Source organism: Tachypleus tridentatus, chromosome 8 (genome assembly GCF_004210375.1).
Source record: "Tachypleus tridentatus isolate NWPU-2018 chromosome 8, ASM421037v1, whole genome shotgun sequence".
Classification (NCBI taxonomy): Eukaryota; Metazoa; Arthropoda; class Merostomata; order Xiphosura; family Limulidae; genus Tachypleus; species Tachypleus tridentatus.
The window spans coordinates 21,289,493-21,314,266 of NC_134832.1; the positions used below are offsets into that span (position 1 = coordinate 21,289,493).

At 36.5% G+C, this 24,774-nt stretch overlaps 1 protein-coding gene across 5 annotated transcripts in view; it reads right to left on the reverse strand.

Moving 5' to 3' along the window:
* LOC143258646 (transcription initiation protein SPT3 homolog) overlaps positions 1-20,414 on the reverse strand; it is a 135,585-nt gene extending 115,171 nt beyond the window's left edge. For 2 of the 5 annotated variants that reach the window (XM_076517903.1, XM_076517908.1), the window contains exon 1: positions 20,227-20,413. In XM_076517903.1, the coding sequence (XP_076374018.1) occupies positions 20,227-20,388 (162 nt within the window). In that variant the 5' untranslated portion in view covers positions 20,389-20,413. Of the gene's footprint in view, positions 1-20,226 lie in introns of all 5 variants that reach the window. The other 3 variants (XM_076517906.1, XM_076517907.1, XM_076517904.1) reach the window with 3 other exon arrangements.
* Between the last annotated feature and the right edge of the window lie 4,360 nt (positions 20,415-24,774).

Sequence of the window (24,774 nt, forward strand, 5' to 3'; positions counted from 1 at the left end):
AATAAATAAAAGACATAGTCCAAATGGCTACTTGCAATAATCATGTTTGTGCTTGAAATAATAAAAATATTTGTATCTCAGACGTCTACCAATAGTTTAGGTGCAGTGCTTCTCCATATGGGTACGTGGAGGATTCCACTTATAGCAGAAACATACAACTATGAATGATGATTAACCTAAACTTGACTATGAGTATTAACCAATGAAATTAAACTTACACTGTGAAACCATAATAACAAAATATAATATTAAAAGTATAAGTATACAAAAACCATGAGAGTATAACATCTTATCTTTCCAAAGTTGAAAGACTGTATTTCAAGTATATAGGCACCTAAACTCCAGGAAAGGCCTGAAAAAAGTTCATCAGATGATCAATCAATCTGTTGAAAAAGTAAAGTTTAAAAATCTTCACAAAAAGTATCATAACCTGAAGCAGGGGTAGAAATATTCTAAATTTTCAGCAGGACACATGGCCTGCTGGACAGTGAAACTTGCCAGACATTTGAAACTTTAGCAGGACACCTCAAAATTATCACCGGACATTACCAAAAACAAGAAATCAAGTAGAGACAATAATTATATAAAACAGAATCATTTTATTCATGGTACTGAAACAATAATTCAAAGCAAGTGGCAACAAGCCTTGTATCCATTAAAAATGACACATCAATCAAACTGGTAGATTTAGTCATCCAGCACTAAGACATCAGCTGATGTAGACTCAGTTTCTCTATTGTCTCTACGTCTGTGAGTTCCATGTGGACTCACAAATCATCTGGTTTTTTTACTGTCCTTCCACCAGGATTCTACAGACTTGCACAGTAATTCTGTGCTTGCAAGATCACAGGTCTTATTCTGAGCTAATTATATTGTCATAAAGTCATTAAGAGAATCATTTATTAGTCTGGACTGCCAGTCATCCTAAATAACTGCCATCTGGGAAAATCCACGTTCTGGTTCAACAGATGACACAGAAATCACCTGTATGAGGCATACCAAGGCCAACATTGTTGATCCAGGGAAAGGTTTACCGTTCTCAACAGTAATTTGACTTAACATATGGGCCCACAATCCACTAACCCTACTAGCCACGGACTAATCTGATTTGGCAAGTCTCGTGTAAGTAAGCTTGGCAAATATCAGCTGCAATGTTGAAACCCTTAGCTTCTAGTGGAGCACCAAAGTGGTCCAATAGTGTCTGGAGTTCATTATGGCCATAAGATGACAATGCTTCCTTGCTTTTAGGCCAGTTGCTTGGTTGAAAAATTTGGAAGGCACCAATGAAATCCTTACCAAATTCTTTAAATCTCTCATTCAGATATGTGACAATTTTACCTATAAAAATGGCAGTTTCTTCAGCCACGGATTGAGTAACTGTCTCTTTTGTGGCACTTCTTAAGCCTCTGGCCCTTGTCTGACCACTAATAGCAATCACCTTTCCTCTTAGTAACCACTTGTCAGTTTGTTCACATGTTGTGAGCTCTTTAACAATTTTCTGGGATCTCTCAACATGATTCAGATTGCCCAGCTTCTCTTTGCAAACAGCGAGTTTGTCAGAAACAATGTTCACAGCAGCAGAATTGTCTTGCATTTTGAGACTAAGAGATATTTTCCACTCATTATAGAATATACTTTTAAGAAAAATCTTTGAGCTGTGCATACACAGCTTTTGCCTCACTTATTTTTGAGGGGATGATGTATTTGTGTCCGATACATGTATGTTAGGAATATGACCACCGGTCACAATGTCCGGTGATAGTTGGGAAAGTGTCGGTCAAACTTGATTTTTTAACGGACATGTCCGGCTTTAAGTAGAAAATTTCAAACCCTGCTGAAGCTTTTGTAAATGTGCTTATAGAACATATAATTTCCAAAGTGTAAATGTACAATTCTAGGGCAAAATAAATTACCAAGTACAACAGTGTTAGTGGAAACAATAAAAAGGTTTTTGTAATGAAGTAATAAGTTCTGTAACAAGATAGAAATATAAAATAATTCCATTTTGGAATACCTCAAGTTACAAATATCACTAATGTATAATAAAGAGTAAACTTGTTGACAGCCATCAAAACAAAGATATGGAAAATTATTGAAATAAAACACTTGAAGAGAGCACAAACAGAGAACTAGAACATGAGTACTGAGAGACAAGAAGTGATAGTTCGGTAGAACTTAATAGAGGGAATGATATGTATCAATATGATATGTCAAACTGTTATTGATGGAGGGTTGTTGCATGATAATTTGCATGAAAGGCACAATAAAATTAGTCAATTCCAATTTAGGGATGATAAAAGGCTTGTGGCATGAATGAAAACTGTTTTTCCAAATAGAGGTCAGCACTGAATGAGAATAGCTATTCATATTAGCAGAGGTATTATAACATATTGGAAAACAACAATCCATGGTTGAACAACCATGAAAAAGGATCAAAGGGTAGACCACAGTAAGATGACCCACAACATGGGAAAAGCAGATGTATAAGTAAAAGTAAAGGACAATGGTAAAGGGATTAGAATAGGGACACACAGTCAGAGAAACAAGCCATGTGGAGAATGGACTGGATAAACCCAGCACTTCAAATTTAAGGGACCACAACTTGTGGGAGAGAAAAAAAGAGAAGCACGACAGGAACAAGAGTGTATGAAAGGGGAAAAGGGAGACTGAACACCATATGATACTAGAAATGCTCCCTATAAAGTGACACCATTAAGATGACCCAACATGGAGTGATCAGTATCAAAGTGAAGACTAGGAAGACTAACAGGTAAGTACAAGAACCACCGTCAGTCACCTGAAGTTGGCCTTTCCAGTCCTGGTTCTGGGTTATGTATCATTATGGCCAGTACCAAAAAGTAAAGTAATAAAAATGTCAAAAGACATGCAGCAAAATTGTAATAACAACTTGCCAGGACAACTAACGGGTAGTTCATACAGCAGCGTTAGTCATCTGAAGTTGGTCTTTCCAGTCCTGGTGTTGAATTATTTAACGTTATGGCCATTTTCCAATTCAAATTGAACTAGAGAGATTGAGACTCTTAAAAGGGAACCACAATTAAAAAGGTGTAATAAATAAATATCAAACACTTAAATAACATTAAAAAGATTAATGACTATTAAAAAACTAAAAACTTTATCAAGGTGGACAGTGTCACCATCACCAATAACGCTGTCTAATGTTATGGACAAAACCTAGGACAGAACATGTTTAAAATGGTGCCTTCGTTGAGAGTCGTAACGATGGCAAAAAAGTAAAATGTGGCTTACAGTGATTTAAGTGTTACACAAACTACACACTGGTGCATCAGTTCCAGATAAAAGAAAACGATGAGTTAAAAAACTGTGACCAATGTGTAGTCTAGTTAGAACAACTTTCTCCTTCCGAACCTTAAAAAGCTAGATGGCCAGAGTCCAATATAGGGTTTAATTTGGAAAAGCTTGTTGTTGCGTTGCTCACTCCAAGTTGACCGTCAGTTGGCATGGTGCCGAGCCTTGAATACAGGACCTAAAGTCCATGCATGGAATAGACACAGTGGTGATAGTGCCAGAGCAGATAGATTTAGCTGCCGTATCTTCAAGCTCGTTCCTGCAAATACCAATGTGGCCTAGTATCCAGAAAAACTGAATAGAAGTAGATGTTAATGAGAAATGGGCCAGTTGGTTTTGAATATCAGCAAGAACAGGGTGTGAGCCAACGTGAAGCGATTCCAGGGCCAGTATAGAACTAAGCGAGTCAGTATAAATAGTACAGTTGGAGTACTGCTTAGCTTCAATATGATCCAGGGCAAGAGAAATGGTATACAGTTCAGCAGTGAACAGAGAAGCTGTAGAGGCAATTCTGCACACAACCACCGAACTGCAACAAACCATGGCAGAGCCCATAGAGTTACCTGATTTGGAATCATCTGCATAAATTGGTTTGATTGATTGATTGATTTAGTGTTTTATGGCACAAAGCAGCGAGACTATCTGCGCCAGACATTCGGTAAAAATGTAAAAAAAATAAAAATAAATGTAGAATAAGACATAAATGGAAATAAAGGTAAAACAAAAAAGTATAAAACCAATGTTGACACCTAGTCTACAATGTTAAGATAGAAGGCAGAGTATAAGAAGTTGTAAGGTATTTACTCTAGCAAAAAGGTAATGATCATAACCCGCCAGGAAGATTAACAGGTAAGTTCAAGAACCACCGTCAATCACCTGAAGTTGGCCTTTCCAGTCCTGGTTCCGGGTTATGTGTCATAGCAACCAGTATCAAAATGTAAAAGAATTAAAGTTTTAAAAGACACTCCGCAAAATCGTAATAATGAGTAGCCAAATGTCCAGTAAAAAGATAAAAGTCAAGTAAATGGAGTAAAATTTGTAAAAGTAATTGAAGATAAAAGCAAAACGGCAATTAAAACAGAAAATGGCGTAAAAACCAATGTTGACATCCAGTCAAAGTTGTAAAGAACTACCTGTAGCAGAATGGTAATGATCATAACCCGCCAGGAAGACTAACAGATAAGTATAAAAACCACCGTCAGTAACCTGAAGTTGGTCTTTCCAGTCCTGGTTCCAGGTTATGAGTCAATATGGCCAGTACTAAAAAGTTAAGTAGTAAAAGTATGAAATGATATGCAGCAAAAGTATAATAACAACTCGCCAGGACGACTAACGAGTAGTTCAAACAGTAGCGTTAGTCACCTGAAGTTGGCCTTTCCAGTACTGGTGTCGAGTTATTTAATGTTCTGGCCATTGTCCAATGTCAAATTGAAGGAGAGAGATTAAAACTGTAAAAAAGGAACCACAATAAAAAGGTGTAATGAATAAATATGCAACACTTAAATGAGATTAAAAAGATTAATGGCCATTAAAAAATTAAAAACATTATCAAGGTGGACAGAGTCACCATCACCAATAACTCTGTCGAATGTTACAGACTGACCCTGGGAAAAAATATGTTTAAAATATTGCCGTCGTTGTGGAGGCAAGGACCACGATGCCTATGACTGTGACATGAACCCACATTGTGTAAACTGCAATGGTTCTCACCCCTCTTACTTTCATTCTTGCCCAAAATGGTTGGAGGAAAAAGAGCTGCAGCGTTTGAAAACGACACATAACATTAGTTATCCTGAGGCTCGGAAATTGCTGTCCATAACTCCATCTCGGACATATGCTGCTGCACTTCATTCCACAACTACAGTGAGAGTGCAGACAGATCTCTCTGTGCCTCCAAGAGAATCGTTTTCAAAACAAATGAAAAGCCTTTTGACATTCGTGGTTAAAAAGGTTGATGAATCGACTTCCACACCCATCTCTGTTCCTCCCATACCTTCCAACAAACCTCAAGATCCACGTCCTTCAGTTTCAAATACAGGCATTTCTTCTGATACATCTTTTTCTCCCACCACAAGAGACAAAACAATTATTCGTTCGCGTCCTCAGTCACTGGATTCCCCTTCCAATAACAAAAACCTGCCCACCCGACCCAGAGCAGGATCCATGGAGGTTGATAGACCTCCACCGACTAAAGACAGTAAAGAAAAAAGACGTGGTCGTAAACCGAAGGGTTCTCCAGCCACTTCACCTACCCGTTCTTAAAAATGGCCACCTTGATACAATGGAACTGTTGAGGTTTACGTTCTAATCTGGATGATATCAAAACGCTGATTGCTTCCTACCATCCTGTTTGTCTTTCTTCACAAAAAACATTTCTCAAAACTGCTGATACTGTCTCCATTCGGCAGTTTTCTCTGTACAGAAATGACAGGTTGTGTGATGTTCGAGTACATGGAGGGGTGGCACTGTTGGGACATATGGGACAGGGTTCGAAAGGTCAGTGGGCACTACAATTCTGTCCCCCTCTCGATCTTACTCTTTGATGGTCAGGAGGTGGCTGATGTCCGGAGCATCGCTGATACTCTAGGTGAAAGCTTTTGCTGGGTCTCTAGCACTTCTGCTTGTTCTTCCACCTTCTTGGCCATCAAGACTCGGGCAGAGCATTCACCTCTTTTCTTTCCAACTGACTGTCTCTTTGACTATAAACGACCCTTTACACTGGTGGAACTGAAAATGGCCCTTCATTGGTCTGGCAGTACATCTGTTGGACCTGATGATGTACACTATGACATACTGCACCATCTATCTCTTGCTTCTCTTGATGTCCTTCTAATTGTCTTTAACTGGATGTGGCAGGAGAATGTTTTTCCTGATGCCTGGCACCAGGCTATTATTTTACCTTTCTCTAAGCCAGGGAAAGATTCCAAGATTCCTTCAAACTACCGTCCAATTGCTTTGACGAGCTGTCTCTGTAAGACCTTAGAAAGGATGGTTAATGCTCGTGTTGTTTGGTTCCTTGAATCAAAAACCTCCTCTCGCCCACCCAGTGTGGGTTCCGACGACAGCACTCCACTACAGACTACCTAATTCGACTTGAAACATCAATCAGAGAAGCCATTCTCAAATGCCAACATCTTGTATCAATATTCTTTGACATTGAGAAAGCTTATGACACAACATGAAGGTATGGCATTTTGCGAGACCTCCATGCATATGGGTTACGTGGTCATTTACCCATGAAACTGAAGGATGTGGATCTTGAGGTTTGTTGGAATGTATGGGTGTGGAGGTCGATTTAAAATTTTTTAATGGACAGGAGATTCCAAGTTCGTGTGGGTTCGACACTTTCCCGTTCTTTTGTACAGGAACTTGGAGTCCCTCAGGGTTGTGTTTTGAGTGTCACACTTTTCAGTATAAAGATTAATGCCATCACTGAACAACTCCCTCTCACTGTGTCAAACAGGCTCTATGTCGACTACTTTCACATCTCATGTCAGTCATCGAACATGAGATATATTGAGCGGCAACTACAAACCGCCCTCAATTGTGTACGGAAGTGGACTCTGACGAACGGCTTTAATTTCTCTCTCTCCAAAACTGTATGCATGCACTTTTGCCATCTACGGGGTATTCACCCTGATCCTGAACTTCATATCGGTGAAGTTTTGCTGCCAGTGGTCCCGGAGACCAAGTTCTTGGGGCTTATCTTTGATCGTAAACTGACCTTTATATCACACTTAAAGCAGCTTTGGGTCAAATACACAAGAGCACTGAACATCCTCCGTGTTCTCTCTTCTACCAGTTGGGGAGCAGATCACTGTTCAATGTTAAAGGTATATCGTGCTCTTATTAGATCGAAACTCGATTATGGATCAATGGTCTATGGCTCTGCCAGACCCTCGGTCTTATAGATGCTGGACCCCATTCATCACCAAGGACTTCGACTCTGCAATGGGGCTTTCCGCACCTCTCCAGTTGAAAGTTTGTACGTTGAATCTCATGAACCTTCTCTGCACCTTCGCCGTTTGCAACTATCTTTACTATATTCTTCGAAACTTCGTTCCTTACCAAAGCATCCCACTTGGGGATGTGTTTTCCTTCCTCAGTGGGCCATACTTTTTCAGAACAGACAATCTGCCATTGCTCCGTTTGACCTTCGCATCCAAGCGCAATTGGATGAATTGGGTCTGTCCTTGGATGACATTGCAGATTCCACGGTCAGCCCATCCCACCACGGCTTATTCCAGCCCCAAAATGTGACCTTTCTTTCATTCATTTGAAAAAGGCAGATACTCAAGATTAGAAGTACCATCATTTATTTAATTAACATCTTTTAAACGATCATTCCATTCCCATTTATACAGATAGTTCCAAATCAGGTAATTCAGTGGGCTTTGCTGTGGTTTGCTGCGGTTTGGTGGTTGCACGCAGAATACCCTCTACAGCTTCTGTGTACACTGCTGAACTGTATGCCATCTCTCTTGCCCTGGAACATATTGAAGCTGAGTGGTACTCCAACTGCACTATTTTTACTGACTCGCTTAGTTCTATACTGGCCCTGGAATCACTACACGTTGGCTCACACCCTGTTCTCGCTGATATTAAAAACTGACTGGCCCATTTCTCATTAACTGCCACTTCTATCCAGTTTTTCTGGATACCAGGCCATGTTGGTATTCACGGGAAGGAGCTTGTAGACACGGCAGCTAAATCTATCTGCTCCGGCAGATAAAGATAAATCTATCTTTTTTCCTTACTGTCCTTAGTCGGAGGAAGTCTATCAACCTCCATGGATTCTGCCCTTGGTCGATTGGGGAGGTCTTTGTTATTAGAAGGGGATTCCAGTGACTTAGGACGCAAACGAATGATTGTTTTGCCTCTTGGGGTGGGAGAAAAAGATGTATCAGAAAAAATGCCTGTATTTGAAACTGAAGGATGTGGATCTTGAGGTTTGTTGGAATGTATGGGTGTGGAGGTTGATTCATCAACCTTTTTAACCATGGAGGTCAAAAGGCTTTTCATTTCTTTTGAAAATGATTCTCTTGGAGGTACAGATATGCTAGACACCCGGCAAAAGCTTTCACCTAGAGTATCGGCAATGCTCCAGACATCAGCTACCTCTTGGCCATCAGAAAGTAAGATCAAGAGGGGGACAGAATTGTAGTGCCCACTGACCTTTTGAACCCTGTCCCATATGACCTTGGAACTGGTGGTAGAAGATATGATAGTTGTGAACTTAATCCAAGATTTCTTCTGGCTTTGACGTCTTACCCATCTAGCATGTGCATGGGCCTGCTGGAAAGTGATGTGGTGTGAGAGTGTGGGAAACCAACAAAAAATATCCCAGGCCAGTTTTTAAGCCTTTTCTGCCATATGACAGGCAGGATTTCACCATGGACAAGGATATCATGGAAAACATGATGAGGTTTTAGAAATACACTGAGCAGCTGCTTGTATAATACAATTAGTTACCTCTGCCATACAGTCTATTGATGGCTGACTGACGATGGCAGGATCAAGTTCTGTGAGAGCAGTGAAAGTGGACCAATCTGCCTGATCCAGCTTCCACCGGGGCACGCGGGTTGGACAGCATTGACCAGGGCCACTCTTTCTCAAAATTATAGAAAAATGATCACTGCTTCACGAATTACTGTCAACCCTCCAAAACAAATGGGACAATAGTAAAGGGAAGGAAATTGAGAGATCAATACCTGTAAAGGTGCATGAAAATAATTAGAAGAACCAGTATTGAAAAGAAAAAAATTGTGATCAGCAAGCATATGCTCTATGGAATGACCCCTCCTATCAATATCAGCACTTTCCCAGAGGGGATGATGTCCATTGAAGTCCCTCAGGATTAAAAAGGGAGATGGGAACTGTTCAGCGAGAGCCTGAAGGTCTGATTGATCATAGGTCTCTCTAGGTAACAGATAGAAAGAATAAACAGCGATGGTATGACCCAAAGAAACACGGATGACTACGGTCTCCAAGGGTGTGTCAAGTGGCAAAGATAGGGTGGGAACATGCTGATCAACCAACAGTGCTATCCCTCCATGCACTTGTCCATCACACAACCTGTTATTTTTGTACAAAGAAAACTGCCAAAAGGTGACTGTATCAGCAAGTTTCAGAGATGTCTCTTGTACAGAATGACATGAAAAATGGTAGGAAGCAATCAATGTTCTGATGTCATCCAGATTAGAATGTGAACCTCAACGGTTCCATTGTATTAATGTGGCCATTTTTTATTTATGTGTAGGCAAATTGGGTGGAGAACCCTTCTGTTTATGACCATGTCTTTCTTATTTACTGTCTTTATTCGAGGGAGGTCTATTGACCTCCATGGATCCTGCCCTGGGTTGATTGGGCACGTCTTTGCTGTTGGAAAAGAATTCCAGCAAATGAAGATGTGAATGAATGATACTTTTGCATCTTGGGATGGGAAAAGAAGGTGTATCTGAAAAAAATGCCTGTACCCAGAACCAAAGGAAGTGGATCTTGGGATTTGTTGGAATGTATGTAAGGGACAGAGATGGGTGTTGAAGTTGATTCATCTACTTTTTTAACCATGGAGGTCAAGAGACTTTTCATTTGTTTTGAGAACAATTCTTCTGGAGGCACAGAGAGATCCGTCTGTACTCCCACTGTAGTAGTGGAATGAAATGCAGCAGTATATGTCCGAGATGATGTGGTGGACAGCAACTTTTAAGCCTCAGGATAAGTAATGTTATGAATCATTTTCAAATGCTGTACCTCTTTCTCTTCCAACCACTTAGAGCAAGAACGAAAGTAGGATGGATGAGAGCCATTGCATATGATGCAATGAGGGTTTGTTTCATGCTCATAGGCATCATGGTCCTTGCCATCATAACAAGTACGTGTCAAGGAACCACGACATGACGTTTTTGGTGACTGAACCACTGACACTGGAAACATCAGAGAGGGTGTGGAATGTACGGTTGGTACCCTGCAATTAAGATAACTTACCTTAATGGTGGCAGGTGGATATGGTGATGTAAATGTCAGAATGAGAACATTGGTCAGCATTGTATTTCCATCTTTGCAAGTGGAGATATGCCTCACTGCGGAAACTCCTTGGGTGGAGAAAACAGTGAAGATGTTCTTTAAATCCCTCTCAAAAATAACTCCTTGTGATGAATTCAAAGTAGCATGAGGTGTAACCTCAATAGGTATATCACCAATTGCCTTTGAATGCAAGAGGAGTTCACTGTATTGGAGTGTGGATGTTTCTGCCAATATATCACCAGAATGAAGCTTCTTTACTGATTTTGAAGAGCAAGTAAATCCCTCTAGTCCCTTCTGAATGAAAAAGGGAGACATTTGCCCTAAAGGTTTGTCTGAAAGAGAATGTAGTACAAGGAAATGAGGTACAACAGGTGTTACAGATGTTGAAGGTTGTTGCTCAGAATCTTCAAGACGTAGTCATTTACCTATGGACTGTTTTTTCACTATTTTATTTAAGCTTTCATTTGGAGGATCCATAATAAAAAAAGGAATATTTTGATGTCCACTGACCCTACACACCATGGAGCCCTACGAGGGGATGCACTACAATGTCAAACAAGGACACTGCAGCAATGCCAGGGTTTTATGAGCACTATACACAAGCACCAGCATCAGATAGTGTTCACAACACCTGTTGAGGACATCCAACACTAATACTTGGTTGACTCTAGCCCAAGTGGACCAGCCGAATGACCCAAGGTGGGCCACCCCAAGGCTGCCCGTCTACAGGAATTCAAGGCCAAAGTGGTGTGTTACGGTTGAACCCCTCAATCACCAGGATCATCTCCTCCCCTTCACGGGTCACCATGCACAGCAAACACGGGGATGGATGTTTAGATCCCAGAGGAGGTAAACTGAAAGAACAGATCCTTCCCTTGGAGGTCCCCTCACCCCGTACAGGAATCCACAACAAAGGGAGGAGTAAAGGAAGTAGACAGAAAAGGTGGAAAAGAGAAGAAGAGAAGTAAAATGAAGAAAGAGGTGAGAACCTGGATAACCCATCTCATGGACAAAAATGAAGAACAATGATTTAGAAAAAAAACAGATGGTTCCTCACAAGGCCAGAACTGACAAGATAGTAACAAACAATATGAGCAACAACATCAACACTAGGCAGTGAAGTCAGAAATTAAAAGGCCAGGAAGCTTGGATGAAAAAATTAGATGTAGATTTAGTAGGCCTAGTAACAGGAACAGAACACTGATACTGAGATAAACAATAAATCATAGTAGACAATTAGAAGTGTTGCCAAGCCATAACAATCTGGGTCTCCAGTGGGTGAGAAACACCACCAAAGACCTCTAAACAAAGAAACAGAGCCCAAAAAAGAAGTGTGAGGGAGACACTTGTTATGAGAGCAACTCCTCCCAACAAGTCCCAACAGCAGAGGAAATAAGTGACAAGGGATAGAACAGAGAGAATGTTACATGTCAGTGTAGTAAAAAGAAAACAAAACTCTTCAAAAATGCTCTTCTGAAGCACCATGAGGTGACTCAGTTAGAAGGTAAAGTAGCAAGAGGTAATATAAAAGGATGGTAAAAAATACAAAATCGGCACTAGAAAGGAAAATGGAAGTTAAGAGATTCAACCCTTAAACAAGATAAAGAGCATTCAAAGAGTGGGAATCAAGGAATGAAAAAAACAACTGATGTAAGTTGTAATAAAATAACCAAGTAGACTAGAAGGACAAGGCAAATTAGTGCGAGTGTGCAGTTGGATCCAGAAATGAGACTGCATGGGGCCAAAAATCAGGTGAAAAAAGAAAAATTTACCTCTGAAAAAACAAAACATCAAGGAAAAGAACTAAAGAGAAAGGATATTTTTTTTATAAATAAAGTTGTGCCTAAAGTAAACCCTGATGAGGAAAATAGCAGGCAAAATCACCATCATCCCAATTATGTTGAAATTGGAAAAAAGACACTGGTTGCATAGAGGGGAGAAGGAGGCCTAATGTGCATGAATAAACCCATATAATGTGGAACAGGGCTATCATGTGAACCACATACAATAAGCACCATAAGAATCAAAGACTCAAGTTCCATGTTAGGAATATCACACTACAAAGAACAAAGTTACTTTGAGTGGAATTGCTTTAAATGAATTACTGTGCATGAAAATTGTGCAATCCTCCTATTGGTGTAATGTTATTGTCACATGATGTCATCATGCACCAGCGCAGTTCACATTAAACATGAATTTTAAATATGAATTACCTCAAGACTAGTGGTATGCAAATCTTATACATAAATGCACAAGTGACATTGCTCTTCTGCATGTAGAGGTGAAGTATAAGGTTGCCCAGAAATAAATGCTGAATTCTCACAAATGACATTTAGAAGCTGAATATTCAGTAACTTATCGTTGGTTGGTTGGTTGGTTAAATAGAACATTTATTGCTTACAAGATGTGTTAATCGTCTGCTGTTTCAACTCTACTCAGAGCAAGTTTCACAACCCCCAAGGCAACATGGAAAAAGACTTGTCTGATTTTCCTCTACAACTTCAAAGTTGGACAAAAAGCTACCAAAAATACATGTAACATCAACCATTCATCCAGCCATAGATCTGTTACTGAACATACAGTTCAGCATTGAATTGGAGGTTTAGACAGAGAGATGAAAATCTTGAAGACCACAAAGGTTATGGAAGGAAGCCATCCTTAGATGAAAACACAAAGGAAAGCAGTTGAGACAGACCCTCGCACAATAGTACATGAGCTTGCAAAAATCTAGGTACAAGCAATTCAAGCACTGCTAACCTCTTGAGTGTGACTAGAAAACAAAAAAGTTGGATAAGTGGGTTCTGCATGAGCATAATGAGACCTGTTCTATGCTGCTGTTCCAGAACTGACATTATCTATTTCTCGAAAGGACGTGCACTGGAAAGTGGATTCTGTATGACAATTGGAAACAACCTGCACAATGGCTCAGCTGTGAAACAGCCCCAAAGCACTTCCCAAAACCCAAGTTTCACCAGAGAAAGGTCATAGTGACTTTATGGTGAACTGCAGCCAACATATTCACTATAACTTTTTTAATCCAGGGGAAACAATCACAGCAGCCAAATATACTGTCAAAAATTGGCTGTAATCCATCAAAAGTTGCATAAAAAGCAGCCAGCTCTGGTCAATCAAAGGAGCCCTATTCTTCTTCATGACAATGCTTGTCCCCACATGTCAAGGATGCCCCAAAAATTGAAGGAATTGGGAATCAAGGTTGTGCCTCATCTACCTTATTCCCCTACAAATTTCCATTTTATCAAACACTTTGACAACTTTTTGAACAATAAACACCTTCAAAACCAAACAGCTGCAGAAGAAGCTTTCAGGAAGTTCATTGACTATAGAAACTCTGATTTCTACAGCAAGAGCATAAACAGCACTGTCACACATTGGCAAAAGTGTGTTGAAGCAAATGGTGCTTACTTTGATCAAAGCTTGTTTTACAACACTGGTTTATACTCTTACAAACTTTGAAGTTCAAAAATGATATTTATTTCTAGACAATCTAACTTCTTGAAATAAGAAAAATATACTGATTTTGCAACTGAAATGAAGGTTCAAGAAAATGAATTTTAATTTTATTCCATTTGGAAAAAATGTATATAAAAAGAGCTAATATATGTAAAAGCTGTTAAATTTTAATGAAATTCTCATCACAAATGCTCCAGCAAGCATGTCAGAGCCTCTAAGATTTCAAATATTTTTGCTCATTTAAGACTTTTGGCACCTCATTTAAAATTATTTGGAGATGCAATTTTCAAGTTCTGGCTATCTTGCCATATCTAACACAACATTTCTGGAAACCTACATTTCATAGATAATTTATTTTTATTTAGTGGATACCACTGTAGTTGAATAAAAAGACTAGTTATTACATTTTGGTGTTGTGGCCAAAGACTTTCTTTAATGTGACATTTATTTTCATTTGACATGAAAGGGCACTTCCTAAGATAAACAACACAGAAATTATGAAGGACATGATGAATCTGTAGGTGAGGACAGGAATTCATTCAAGTATGCAGCAAAGAACAGAAGAAGCACTTAGATCCAGGGTTTTTAACTGTAGTAAAGAGTTATATCCATATTAAGGTCCCTTGTCAGGACCAAGAAATTAGTAGGTAGCTAAGAGAAAGCCAATCAGCTGTTATTCAATTACTTCTGGTTATTTAACATGATCAGAAACATAAAGTGGCAGCAATAAAATATGGTGGCTTCAATCAACCTGAACTTGTTGTTGTAATCTCTACGAGGCATCTAGGTATTGCAAAGCGCTGATGGTGTAATTTTCTTATAGTTAAAACATATTTCTGAAAGGTGTCTATCTTCTTTCACAGATATAGTTGCTCTTATTCAGTGCTGTTCCCTAAATGGAAATTTTTTTTCACATGCTATAAGCCTTGAACTTCCATGTACACCACAATCAATCTAGTTCAACTGTCTCTCTCATGCAAGTCATCATGCAGCAACCCTCCACCAACAGGAGTGCAACACACCCTATTATGGCATATGACTCCCTCTATTCGATTCTGCTGAACCATCACTTCAAGATTTCTGCCAAAACTCAAAGCTTGTAACTATATTGACAAGGAGATAATAATAACACTAAATGTGCAAAAGCAGGCTTCCAAGCACTATCTTCTGCTGTCAACCTTTAAATTAAAGGCTAAATAAGGCAAATAATAAACCAGGATAAGATATCTTTAGTAAAATTTCTCATGCTTAAATGCTATAATAAAATCAATTAAATCTTTCAGAACAAATTATATGTATGTATTTCAAGTATAGTTCTTTCACACATAATAACAAATAAGAATAACCTTTCTTATATTGTAACTGAAAAAGTGTCATAAAAAGTGTCAGGGAACTTGCATGACAACTATAACTAAGAACTGAGTTTTAAATGTAGAGCAAAAACTTCTATTTCTTTAGATTAAATTTTTCTACAGGTTGATGCAATGTAATAAATTGTTGCTGTCTGCATGATGATAAAAAAGCAATTAAAGAAATGTGTTTTCTGTCTGGAAAGCAGGATACACAAGCTCAAACAGAAACTTTTCTTGAGTAAAGTGCTATACCAGTTAGTTTATTACCACAAAGATTGAGGTATTCAGCTCCTAATTTGAATAGTCACTGGGACTGTGACAGAGAAAGAAGGTATTCAAAAACTGAAATAGTTAGTGCTATTGTCACTGTACCGTATTCAAGGATAAATGCACAACTTTCAGAACAGCAAAGTTTCTCGTTGAAAACTGTGCTTACGATAAGACTTCAGTGAACTTCTCATGGTGTTTGCTGATGCATTTATGAGAACAAATGACACAGATGGTACACTTTCAATAAATTAGCTCTGAAGTTTGTTGATGATATTTCACTTTTTGGTATTTCTAGAACAATTGACAAATGTGAGGAACTACAGAATGACTTGGATAAGTTGGTCAATTACCAAGTGTTCTTTAAGTATAAGTACAAGATAATACATATGGTTACCATACTTTGCATCACATATTTATATGCGGATATTGGACCCCACCATAAAGCATTACTAAATAAAAGGACATTGAGATGGAAGTGGATAAGCCATTCAAGTCAATAAGATAATGCTTTGTGGCTAGTAACAAGCTAATAAAATTTTAGGGTGTACATTTAAAATCATTGGTTACAAGTCAGAAGAGGTAATTTCTTCATACACATCATCACTTAGGTCTCACTTGGAATAGTATGTACAGTTTTGGCTTCTGGAAAGAGTTGAGGAAAGCTGCTAGGATTATTTCAAGAATGAAATAGTTATCTTAAGGGGATAACTTAACTTATTTTTCCCTTGAGAATGGAAGAGTAAGAGGCCTTAGATGGTGTATATCTATATCTTTATCAATAAGATAAAGACCTTTTTATTTCTTTGTGTTACATTCTGAAAACAAAAGATCACAAGTTTGAGATGAGAAAAAGAGATGCTTAAGACTTTTATTCTTCTAAAAGGGTGAATGGCTTATAGAATGATTTGCCATTTGCAGTAAAAGAGGTTAGAACATTACAAATTTTACTTTTTCCAAAGTTGGGTATGCAAAAATAATCTTGAAGGACAAATGAACCCTTGAAGTTAATATGTTATATTACACATAAATAAGAAAGCTAAAATGGCAAGCAAACAGATTGTCTAAAAATTGCAAAATAATGCAATAAATTTTGCACAATATTTAAAAATCATACATTGATAAACTTACAGCAGCACAATCCAAGGTGTACTTCTTTATTTGAGGGAAATACTAATGGATTGTAAAAGTTTTCTTTTGTATTTTCTGTAATTTATCATGCTAATGATAAATTGACCAGATTCAGGACAGTGTCTCACCACCATGATCACTGACTCTCACTTTAAAACAAATTAACTTTTGGTGTTACATTCCTATTCATAAATACAGTTTTGCAAAAATTTGGCATTACTTTGTCAAATAAGATGCATACTTAGATACAAATTATTACTATGAGACTTGAATGTGATAATCAAATGAAGTCAATCACCAAAATTTCTCTAATTTTTATAAATATTCAAGAAGTTTTTTTGAACAATGTTCCAATCGTAGGAAATTGCTTTAGGTTTTTCTTTACATGAATTTTGTGTTCAGACAAAATTGTTTTCTTCCTAAAAATTATGTCTTTGTATTTTCGAATCATTTTTCAAAAATTTTTAGTCTATTGTAATCAACCAAAAAATGTGTTTGATAAATGTTTGGTTAAAATAGAACCATTTTTTCTAATGAAGCACCAATTTGATGCAACAAAGGGCTGAATTTTTGCAACAATGTGCAATTTCTCTTCTTGAAAAATACAATCTATAATTACCAAATTACCTACCTAATTAGATTCTTACTTTGAAACAACCTTAAAATTGCAAACAAACTTTAAAGATGTCTTCAAAAAATAATAAAAAGGTAGACTACATAAAAAATATTTGGGTGAGACACTATCCATATCCCAAACTGACCATTTAGTTTCAATTACTCACTGTTTGTGACTTATATATGAATCTCCTATGCAATTCCGTAATTATTTCCAATAGCATACATTTCTGGAAACCTCAAGGTAAAATAATACTTGCTGTTACTAAATTAAAGAACTAATATTACATTACACAGGACTAACAAAATTCTTAAGACCTACTCTCACTTTTATTTACAGTTATAACTAGTTACACATGGTACACAAAGATAACTCCTCAGTGTTAAAGCAAGTGTAAACCATCCAATTTAAAGTTTAAACAACATTAAACGAAATGAAGATTGTTTTTTGGCAATTACCATTTATGAAATCAAAAGTTACATTCTAGGTTTCTAATGTTCACTAAACAGTTTTGTTATGAGTGTACTTTCAGATAACAAAAAACAAAGAAAATTTATAACTTCTTAGCATTCTACGATAATTACAACCAGTAACACATTTTAAACATAAATATGTAACATTTATAGTGCAAATATGGTAAGCATTTAATATTGCTACATTCACTACCTACTTTCATACTGTGGCTTAATATTAGTTTATCTAATATCTTTCATGTTATATATATGCAAATTCAACTTTGGGAGATTATAGACTAGTAAAAAGACACTTATTGTGAACAAAAATGTCACATACACACAAAAAAAAGTTTATGTCTTCAGACACATATTGTGAACTGAGTAACGAGTTTATATAACTGGAATAAGTTACACAGACCACTGATAGATACAACCAAAATGTAATATAGTTCTAAACTACTACTAGTGTTTTTTTTCTTAGTATTTGTACCACCACTAGTGTTTTATGGTTGTGTTGGTCCTTTATGATATTGACAGTTATTATGTGTATCCAAAATACAGTTAACACTTAAAAAATATAACTAATTGCAAGATGTATCCATGTACATTTTTAATTAACTAAAGTAATAAGAAGGTGGTTAAAATATATAGTATTTTTTATTTACTGAAATGGCAGAATTTTAAATTAAAGCCATGATCATGACAGAAGTGATTATACAATTAAGAACTTGTACTGCAATACTTACCTCTTTTCAATGCAACATACATCAACATCAACCTTTCCAAAACATTTAAACTGTAAGAAACTATTACAAATACCCATTAAGTCACAAGCATACAAGATTATTCATACAGCTTTACAACTATGGCTCTAATGCCTTGCAACAGTTCATAATATTGGCTCCCAAAACAGGCAGAAAGTCAAAATGGCCCATAATGAAAATAGTACAAGTATTCATGCCAAACTATATAAAAACAAGTATGTTAAAAAAATCATTGTTTTTCCTATTCAAACTCTTATGTGCTGAAAAGAAAGCCAAGCATTTAGAATAATGCAAGTATTTTATGTTACCATAAGACACATACATATGTATTAAAATGTAACATAATAATTGTTGGTTTTTAGCTTGTTAGAATACACTTCTAAAAACAATGATTTATTTTTAATATAACATCAGATTCTAAACTTAACAGTCCTATTTTAATTATATAGAGCACAAAATAGAACAAACTATCTGCCATTTTGAAATCATGTTTTTCATCTAAATACACAAAATCTCTATGTTGGCTTACTTGTAATGTATATTTAGCAGTTTTACTTCTTTTATTATTTTGTTTATTACTGATATTAATTATGCTAATGACAGTTTCTTTAACCAATAAGTGCCTTCTTTAAATTTTGTACTTAGACTACCAGTCGAAAATCAGTATGGCTATAAAAATGAACAGGTAGCCATCTATTTGCCCAGTAGTTGTAGTTAATAACACCAACAAATATCAATCATAATCAATCATGTTTATCAACAGCTATTTTACATCACTTATTCAGTCATGGTACCTGTATTTATTAATCATTACAAATGTTAACACAACATTAAATACTTGAGTAATCCTTTAAAATTTCAACTCTTTCAAATAACATGACTTACTTGTCATTTTCAATTATAAAAACATAATAGTTTTGGTCTTTACTTATTTAACTTATCCTAATTTTCATTTGTTAGGTACATTAGAGCTGAAAGCAATGAAAAATGAAAACAGGAAAGTTGCAAGCTATTTCACCAATCCATATTCACCATTTTACTAATCAAATATCCAAAATATTCTTGACTTTTTACATGTATACAACCTATCCAAAACGTTTTTAAAATTTAAACTGACAGTATACATTATATCATGAGAAGAACCATCCCAAAAGTTCATATGCTTTCTTGTATTAAGTTATAGTCAAAATTTCAAATTAGAAATACATTATACATGGCCTCACCAAAGTTTTGTACAAGATTGTAACATTTTTCTTACTCTAAGTTAAAACTTCAAATAACATTCAGCTTTAGGCTTACTTTATACCAAGCATATATATTTATAATTCTCTTTCTCTTTAATTTTTTGGTTTATTCAAAATAAGTGACCCTCACACAAAAGTAAGTTATTTCCAAATTCAGACTTTTTATATCCCATGCAATTACGTACATAACCTTGGACTATAGGTTCTTTTTACATTTATGAAATGCAACTATTCATATTGTCATTAGTATATTACAATTGTTATTCAAATTTAACTTTAAAGATAAAAAACACTTTTGGTCTGGCATTGTGACAATTTATTTAATACCATCCTAATCAACTGAATTACAAACAACAACAACAAGAAATTCTATTTTATTCATCTTAATTTTAGTGCTGGTACTAATAACGAAAAGCAACTGCTGATGAGCGGTATTAAATCTGTTTATACTTTAATGCTATTTTAATACTTAAACTACAATTGTTAGGCCTGACAGTCAGTAAATAAAGGTGACGTTTGTGTTCATATGATAATTTTAAACACTTTTATTATTTGTAACAAGTTACTCACAATTACCTTTGAGTCAGAAAGATGTGAAATATTCCTTGGACTTTTACTTCCTACTGGTTTTTTTGGTTTTGGCTTCTGTTTAACAGATCGAGGACTACTTGTTTGTTCATTCACCATGTTCTTAACACTGTACACACGAACGCATGTACATCGCCATTGCATGAAATAACAAAATATATTTCTGCGCATGCTTGATCGGTTGGTATGTTAAACGTTTATTCAAACTAAATTGTATATGCAAAGTCAAAACAACTTTTAAATATTTTTTATTTTAAAAATTAATGAGAAACTTTGAATTATGCGAATACCAGCAAAAACATGAAAAATTTAACAATTTTATTCAAAAATACGGTAGAAAATAATAATGGTAATTTTTTTGTTAATCTTTTAAACCAGATGGCCCGGCATGGCCAAGCGTGTTAAGACGTTCGACTCGTAATCCGAGGGTCGCGAGTTCGAATCCCGTTCGCACCAAACATGCTCGCCCTCCCAGCCGTGGGGGCATTATAATGTTACGGTCAATTCCATTATTCGTTGGTAAAAGAGTAGCCCAAGAGTTGGCGGTGTGTGGTGATGATTAGCTGCCTTCCCTCTAGTCTTATACTGCTAAATTAGGGACGGCTAGCGCAGATAGCCCTCGAGTAGTTTTGCCCGAAATTCAAAAACAAAAACGACTCCCAGTATATGGGATATGAATAGATATGAATTGGTTCACACAGACACAGGGCAATTACCCATTGAGTAGGTGCATTTTTAAAAACTGATTTCAAATATTAATGTTTTAACTACTATTCAACATGTATAATACCCCTTAGGCCTGTTCTTTAATGTCAATCCGCCACCGCTCATGGGCTTGAATCCCGCTCCCGAATATGTTCGTCATTTCAATCCTGGGGTCTTATAACATGATCGCCAATCTACTACCAGTGATAAAGAGCAGCGTAAGAGGTGGTGATGATAAGCGTTGACAATTTGACTCCCATTTAGTTTGTCACTTCAAATTTACAAATAGCTAGCTCAGATAGCCCTCGAGTAGTTTTGCGCGAAATTCTTAAACAAACAACCATAATAAGCTACCCTAGCAGTGCGGAAGTGTAAAGAGATTATCATTTCATTGAATAGGTCACTGATTAGGTTTAACTTGAAGTACCGTAACAAGTCTTTGTTGTTGTTGTTGTTGTTGTTTTTGCCTTGAGAACGATATTGAATTATTGGAAAAGGTCCAAAAGAAGTTTACTAAGATGATACTTGGGATGGAATGACTGTCGTATAAGGACAGGTTAAGATCTCTGATTTTGTTTTTCCTCGAAGAAAGAAAAGCTGAGCAGGAAATCTGATTAAGGTATTCGAGATTATTAAGGGAGGTTGTAATATCGAAGAATATATTTTTTTCGTATTTAATGTTCATAATGGTGGACAAGGAGACACAAATATAACTTTAGTCAGGGAAGGGTCAGAGGTGACAATAATTTTTCCTCCCCTGAGACGTCTGAGATGGGCTAGACAAAATATTGTCGGGCTACATTATACATTTTGAGGGCACACATACTGTATCAGTTAGGAAATGAGCTAATTTTAGCAAGCTCATTTCACTGAATAAGTGATTTAGGGGAGGCTAAAGCTCATTTTTTGTAGCTTAATACACTGATTTAATTAGGTTGATGGATTCTTACAAAATATTTCAAATTTCGAAAAATATTTTCTAATAAGTAAATGACATGAAAAAAAAGCTGTTGAAATAAACTGATCTCAAAACACTATTGCTAACATGGTTTTTATAGTAAGTAACGCAAACAATAATTAAATACATGTATAAGCCCTGGCTAGTACAGCGGTAAGTCTATGGATTGGCCCGGCATGGCCATGTGGGTTAAGGCGTAGGACTCGTAATCCGAGGGTCGCGGGTTCGCATCCCCGTCGCGCCAAACATGCTTGCCCTTATAGCCGTGGGGACGTTATAATGTAATGGTCAATCCCCCTATTCGTTGGTAAAAGAGTAGCCCAAGAGTTGGCGGTGGGTGGTGATGGGTAGCTGCCTTCCCTCTAGTCTTACACTGCTAAATTAGGGACGGCTAGCGCAGATAGCTCTCGAGTAGCTTTGCGCGAAATTCAAAAACGAAACAAACGAAGTCTATGGATTTACAACGATAAATTCATGGTTTCGATTCCTCTCGGTTGGCTCAGCAGATAACCCGATGTGACTTTGCTATGAGAAAAGAACACACACACATACACTTACAACATAATAAAGTGTGAAAATGCAAAGAAATGGTCGAAAGTGTTGTAAAGAAAACTGATCATGTGCACATCGACGTTTCAACCAAACATCAAAGCCAAGGTGTTTTAAATAAGCAATTTTGTCTTTCTTGTTTTTTGTACAATCACTAAAACTGTGGAATGCTAATAATTTCAATAAGTAGCATTTTCTGTCAATTTTTCTGACTTTTTATGTAATTCATACCTAGTGGTAGTTTGTTTTATGAAACATAAAACGTTTAATCTGAAAAGCATTGAGATACCTTAAAAAGCAATAATCATATACAAGATAATTCATGTGACAACATTTGTCCATTTCCATTATCATTAACTCTTTGCGAAATCTTCTTTAGGCCATTTTATAAAATATTAGTTTAACAGAAAATATCTAACTGTTTGTAATAGAAAATTGTTAAAGTTGATATATTGAACTAGAAAATTTACTCTAGACCATCTCGATGAAAAAGTAATTTCCAATTATTTATGCATTACAGAAAATCAATTAAACACGACATGTTTACAACGCATTCTACGCTTGAACAATGTTGTTTAAAATATATAATTATAATATACTTGTATTTTTCTCTGTTTGTGTATATATATACATATATATATTATATCATATAACCACACACACACATACGGGAAGTGAAGCGCATGTGTGTGTGTACGTATATATATATATATATATTTAAATATACAAATAAGTTGGGAGGATGACACGAGAAAACTTTACAAGTTCTGCTAATTTTCAAGATTATGCACAATTAAACACATTATCGTTAATTCATAAACATATTAATTAACACAAAACATTCATAATTGAAGGGTCCGAGTGTATTTATAATAAGACTCATTGATCAAATAGACAGCTGAACACGACAAGGTATTAGTTTTGAGTGTTGTTGTACGTGCAGCACGGTTGATCAGACTTTTATGCAAATTAATTCCCACCAAAGGAAGCAACTATGAACATAAATATACGAATAAATGGATGGATTTTAGAAATTGTATCTTTTAAATCAAGAAAATCTGACACTTTCGATATCATATATAACTACAGAAGTGTATATTTGCTATATTTCCTCCACATCAAACTTTGCTTTGAAAATGTTTTTATCCAGCTATCTTTAACCCTACAATTTTTAGTAAATCCTATACAAAAAAAAAATTAATCTGAGTAAGGACTTTTAATATTATAAATGCAATGTTGCAAGGAAATGACTAAAACAAAGAAAGGATTTATTAGAATGAATGTGTGTTTCCAGAATCGACGTTACTACAGTATCAAAATGATTACGTGTAGTAAATGTGCGACAGTGTACCTGTTTATCATGTAGTTTTTATATCGACAGTAGACAAATAGTGCTGAGGTACTTAATTCAATATCAATGACGTTGCCAGTTGCATCAATAGATAAACAGATGTTGCAATAAAAAGATACACACGCTATACTGCAGATGTTAATATCGTTCTTTGGTTCACCAGCTGTGGCTTTGCTACGACGCTTACGAGACAGATTTTCGGGGGGCATAATTAGACATAATTTTCCGTAGCTCATTGTTCCAGTATGTATGCTTGAATGATTGCCTTCACGCATAAATAAAACAGCAACCATTGTCGCATTTTTCAAGCAAATAATTTCGACTGTTTTGCTTTCAAATACTATAAAGTACATGCTATTTGTATATACAAAAGTGGCAGTAAGCGAAAAGATATGAAGTGTTATTAAAGTTTGTATGTTATTTGTTAACCTGCCAGACTGAAGTTCTTCTCACAGTTTCATGAAAACCGCTTTCAAGCGAATGTGTTTTCTCATAGAAAAGCCTCATGAGACTATCTGTTGTGTTCATTGAAGGGAATCGAACCCCCTGATTTTAGAATTATAAATCCTAAAACTTACCGCTATTTCACTGGATGGTCTGTCTTCAATCAAAACAAACATACGTAAGCTCAAGAGTGTTTAGTCTTGAGCAGGTTCTTTCGGGATTTTTCGGTGTGAAAAATAATGCAAAAGACGATTCTTGTTGACAAGAAAAGTACTTTATTTCTCCAAGTTACGCGGCTTTATGTAACTGTGGTTGGGTGTGGCGTGGTGGTTTGCCTGTCAGAATGTGAGTCCGATGGTCTATGGTTTGTATTCCGTTGCCGAAAAACTGCACTCTAGGTTTGGACATGTTAAAAGTGTGATGAAAAAACTCACTTTTAGAGTAGCCCAAAATTTGGCGGCGGGCATTGTCGACTAACGGCTTTCCCTTTTGTTTATCATTTGAAACTTAGGGACAATAGTGC